The sequence below is a fragment of the Copadichromis virginalis genome, linkage group LG18, assembly GCF_057382275.1.
Source record: "Copadichromis virginalis isolate Kocher_CV1m ecotype Utaka linkage group LG18, C_Virginalis_male_GT1.1, whole genome shotgun sequence".
Classification (NCBI taxonomy): domain Eukaryota; kingdom Metazoa; phylum Chordata; class Actinopteri; order Cichliformes; family Cichlidae; genus Copadichromis; species Copadichromis virginalis.
This window is the reverse complement of record NC_140635.1, coordinates 11285198-11289690: the sequence shown is the minus strand read 5'-3', so window position 1 is coordinate 11289690 and position 4493 is coordinate 11285198. Positions and strand designations below refer to the sequence as shown.

At 40.7% G+C, this 4493-nt stretch overlaps 1 protein-coding gene across 1 annotated transcript in view; it reads right to left on the bottom strand.

Annotated features, from left to right (window-relative positions):
* Positions 1 to 800: 800 nt before the first annotated feature.
* The window catches only part of ak5 (adenylate kinase 5), a 108416-nt gene continuing 104723 nt past the window's right edge, over positions 801 to 4493 (bottom strand). Inside the window, exon 14 of the mRNA XM_085438601.1 lies at positions 801 to 1549. Coding sequence (XP_085294727.1) covers positions 1481 to 1549 — 69 coding nt within the window. The 3' untranslated portion in view covers positions 801 to 1480. The remainder of the gene's footprint in view (positions 1550 to 4493) is intronic.

The following is a 4493-nucleotide window of genomic DNA, read 5'->3' as shown; positions in this document are numbered from 1 at the left end:
TTCTTCTGCAATTTCACTGTGGTATGAAACACAGGAAATGTCCTTTTGCAGAATAAAGCCATGCTGGTGACCTTTCACTGGGAGAGAAGCACTTTGTGTGACAGCTAATTTTCTGCCTCTTTCCACCTGCTGGAACCAACAGTGCTGATATTTTGTTCTTCCTGACCCAAGTTTGTCAGGAAGATGTGAAAGTGCTTCTTTTTTTCCTCCCCTCTCGTCATACTTCTTACATGTCCAAATGATCTTTCTGTGTATTTTAACTGAAACGCTAAACTCTTAAACCAGGGGTGTAAAACATAAGGCCCGAGGGGCGTAAAAATCTTTGGAAAATAAGGCAGGGTGCATATATTTTGGACTTTTATTTTAATAAGTTTTGCATCTTCTCCTACTGATAAAGACCTCCACCATGGCCATCCGTACTACACCAAAGTAATTAACAGATGCTCAGTAAAAAGTAACAGGATATTTTCTGTGAATGAACAGAAACGTTTCCTGAAATTTAACATGCATTTCTTACAATTTAAATTCAACTTTCTTTCATTTACAGCTGCATTTCTTTATCATGTTGAAAAACTAAAAGTTCTGTTAAAATTGCACTCCTTTTTCTTATGTGTAGATATCTCAGAGATTAAATGTGTAGCTAAACTTCTTTATCCTGACAGAAAGGGGAATTTCACCTGTCTTGACCTGTTACACTTATCACTTAATTGCCTTTTTGTTGTGATCCTCTCACCAGCAGATGGCGCTGTCAGCTCAGCTCTGATGCTGCACGCTACACACCACACCAAAGGACACTCAGAAATGCTCCATTTAGCAAATGCACTGGCTTTATTGAATGTTAAATACCAAACCACGCACCTGTACGATGAGCTTGGAAACATACAAATGCAGTAATCTTAATACTCTTTATTTGCTTCTGTTTTTTTTTCCTTTTTAAATTTAATGCACAAAAGGCAGTTAAGCTTAACTTTTAACTCTTGCATGCTTGTTACAATAAGAAGCAAGGTGCTGTGCGTGAGAGCACGAGTACACACTGACATTTCCACTTTGTAGTATGGCAGGGGGAACCTTGCTCAGCTCCTCTGGTGGGAAGGTGGCGAGATTTCACTTCCAGCATGCTCTCAGTCACAGCAGGGACTGCTATTTTTCTCAGTACAGTTATCTGCCTTGGTGTGGCAGTTGGCAGCATATATTGAGGTTGATTTTACAGAGAGAGACAGAAGAGGGGATGGGGTTGGGGGGATGCATTTTTGTGAAGCAGAATGTGACAACCAGGCGCTTTGTCAGTGTCAAAAAGCAGAGAGAGAGAGGTTTCACTGATTGCAGGTAAGACATGCATACCACTGGAGTTCAATGAGTCTGGCGCAGGTGTGAGGTTATGCGAGTGAGTCTCCTTGGGGTGACGGCAGAGAGAAAGAGAGAAGGTCTTCTTAGATGGACCCTCCTCGACTGCAGAGTTTGGGGTGTGAAGGTGTAGGTATCAGAAGCCAGACTCCATCGAGCGGCAGATCTGGGCGAACACTTGGTCCGGCGACCTCTCGGCATCAATCTGCAGATGGAGACAAACCGGCTGAAAACGAGGCCTTTTCTCAAACCACCAGCAAGCCCACATGCAGTTGAGGACGGCAGCCTCACAGCAGACTGATGACCTCATTACCTGATGTGGCATTTAAGCACCCACCCACACGCACACACACACACACCTGATGTGGCATTTAAAAGTTCAAACAGTAAATTTATTAAAGGGGCAGATCAACCCTGAAAGGAATGCGTGTGATTTTCTAATCGCTCTCATGTCAGTGGAAACAGAGAGGCGAGTAAAACTTCACAGAAAGTTGGTCCTTCCCTGCATCACTGACCTTAAACACAACACATTTCAGCATCTTGTCCATCTCAGGTGAAAAGTGTATAGTCATTTTTTGGAAATGTCTGACTTCTCTTGAAAATAAAGGAAATAAAAAGCACTGAGGGCACCACAAAACGAGCAAAAAACTAAAAAACTCAGCGTCAGTGTCGTCATTAGAAGTTTCACGTTCAAGCTATTTTCTTTCTACCAAACTTTTCAGGCAAGTTTTGTTTTTTGTTTTGTGTATTTTATGTTCAATATAGGTATTTGTTGTGCCTGAAAATGAATAAATAAATGAATGAATGAATGAACTACACCCGCCAAACATATCACAGCGGGTGTAGTTTGGTAGAATGTGTCGAAGTGTGTGTCTACCCAAAGATGACAGGTTTTTGACAGGATGACAGGATGTGAACATTAATGGTTTCCCCCTCGGCTGAGCTGCAATGTCCTTCTCTCGGCTGGTAGAAAGAAAACAGTTCCTACGTGGAACTGCGCTCCGAGCACCGTGAGACGAGTGCAATTTATTTCAGTTATACTCAGGAGAAGGCAGACATCTCTACAGCTCTGCAGCAGAGAATTAGAGCTCCTCTGGTAATGCACAATTGCCTCCAGTCTACGTGACTTTTTAGTCGTTTTCTCCACTAAAAAACTTTCCATCTATCAGAGAAAAGAAGCTCGTGACATTGTGACAGGATGTAAACAGTAGCTGCACACTTCCTTTGGTTGGCGGGCGTAGTTTGGTACAAACACAATATTTCCTACATGAAACTACTTGCAAATAAGTTTGTACCTTTTTTTGAGTAACTGGGAGACATTGCTTTGAGCAGAGCAAGGTGAGTGACATATGCTTTTATCATATCTAAGAGAAGATGGACGTGTCCATGGTCTATGCCTTCAAAAACGAGCCGCTCACACCTAAAACAATCCAGACACAGGGTGTCAAACTTACTTTAGCTCATGGCTCAATTTGATCTAAAAAAGGCCAGAGCAGAAAAACAATCCAAAAAATAAGCATCACTTATAAAAAAACGTTTACCAGATTTACCGCACACTCAAAAAATGACCAGAAAACAGATTATAGTTATTATTTCTTGATAAATGTTTTTTTCTCATTCAGTTAATGTTGGGAGAAAAAGATCATGAACAGCCTGAGATGTCTTTAGTAAAATAACACAACATCACCAGTTTTTCCCACATTCATCGAGTCGACTGTCCTGCTCTACATGTGGACTTGCAGATTACAGCAGAAAGGAACCCAAAGAAACAACAAGTATTTTCCATCACTATCAGTCAATTTGTCTACACATAGAAACAACTTATAGACATTTTTATTGTGTAGGAGGGATTATTAAGAAAATACAGTCGTTAAAGACATTTTTGAGCCATTCAGTGGCTCCACTGGGACTCTTTGACAGCCCGATTTTGGCCCTCTCGGCCTGCATGCTTGACACCACTGGTCTACATGGATAAATCGCTCTACAAGCCTGAGGATAAACCATGGTCTGTATAAAAGATGGATCTGGCTTCTGGGTGTGAAAAGTGAAGCCAACAAGTGATCGTCTGCCAAAAGCCGATCGCTTCTGTGTGTTTTTAATGTGTAATATCTTTGCTTATGTCCACAAATAGGCTGTAGTCAACAGGACTTATGAAGATCTTCTTATTGCATCCACTCTGTGTTCCACATTATATAATTAATCCAGTCCTTAAAACATCGTTATAGAACTGTTATGTCGTATTTCTTTTTGTAATTTCTGCTGTACTCTTGACTAGATATCTCTTTAAAAACACATTTTTAATGTCAATGAGACTTTTTACCTGGATGAATAAAGCATTTATAAAAATAAACTGGCAAAAACTGATTTCAGCTTCTATCCCTCTGACAGGAATGCTGTTTCCCACATAAGCTGACTTGATATCATTCATAACAGAGATTTTGAAGACATTATAGGCAAACATGCCATTTACAACAGTCTAAATACTGGTAATCATATTTGGCAAATAAAAGAAAAATCAATTTTTGGCACACCCACACACAATTTTTTAAGGATTATTTTTAATCCTTAAAATAGGGCGATCGAGGGCGTCACTGATTAACGACCTGCGACTAAGTCATTAGAAAATGAATGATGCTGAAAATGAAAATACTCACAAACCAATGGGTGACCGTATGGTAAATATATGCATCGTTTATACTGTTTATTTGAAATGAATTTGGATACCTAAGACTAAGACTAATGAACCTTTACCAGCACAGCCGTGAAATCACGTGACCCTGGACACAGCTCACCTAAATGGAGAGCAGCTACCTTTTACCTGCTGTGACAAACCAGACTGCCTGCTGTGAAAAAGGTCCATCAGCTCCCCTGTTTCTGTGTATCCAGGTGTCATCAGTGATTATCTTTCACCAGCTGGGTTTTGTCCGACTTGTCATTGGCTAATTCAAATCTTGGCGAACAAATCAAGTGGCAAAGCTTTCTGTGAGCAAAGCAAATGCAAGGCTTTTCCAAAAATGGAATAAACTGCCAATGCCAATTAACTGAAGCTAAATCAGAACGGAGCAGCAGGAGGAATGGGAAGAAGAGCTGGAAGACGGACATCAACACGATGTCGGAGCGGAAGGGAAAGTTGATTAAAAGGATTTGGT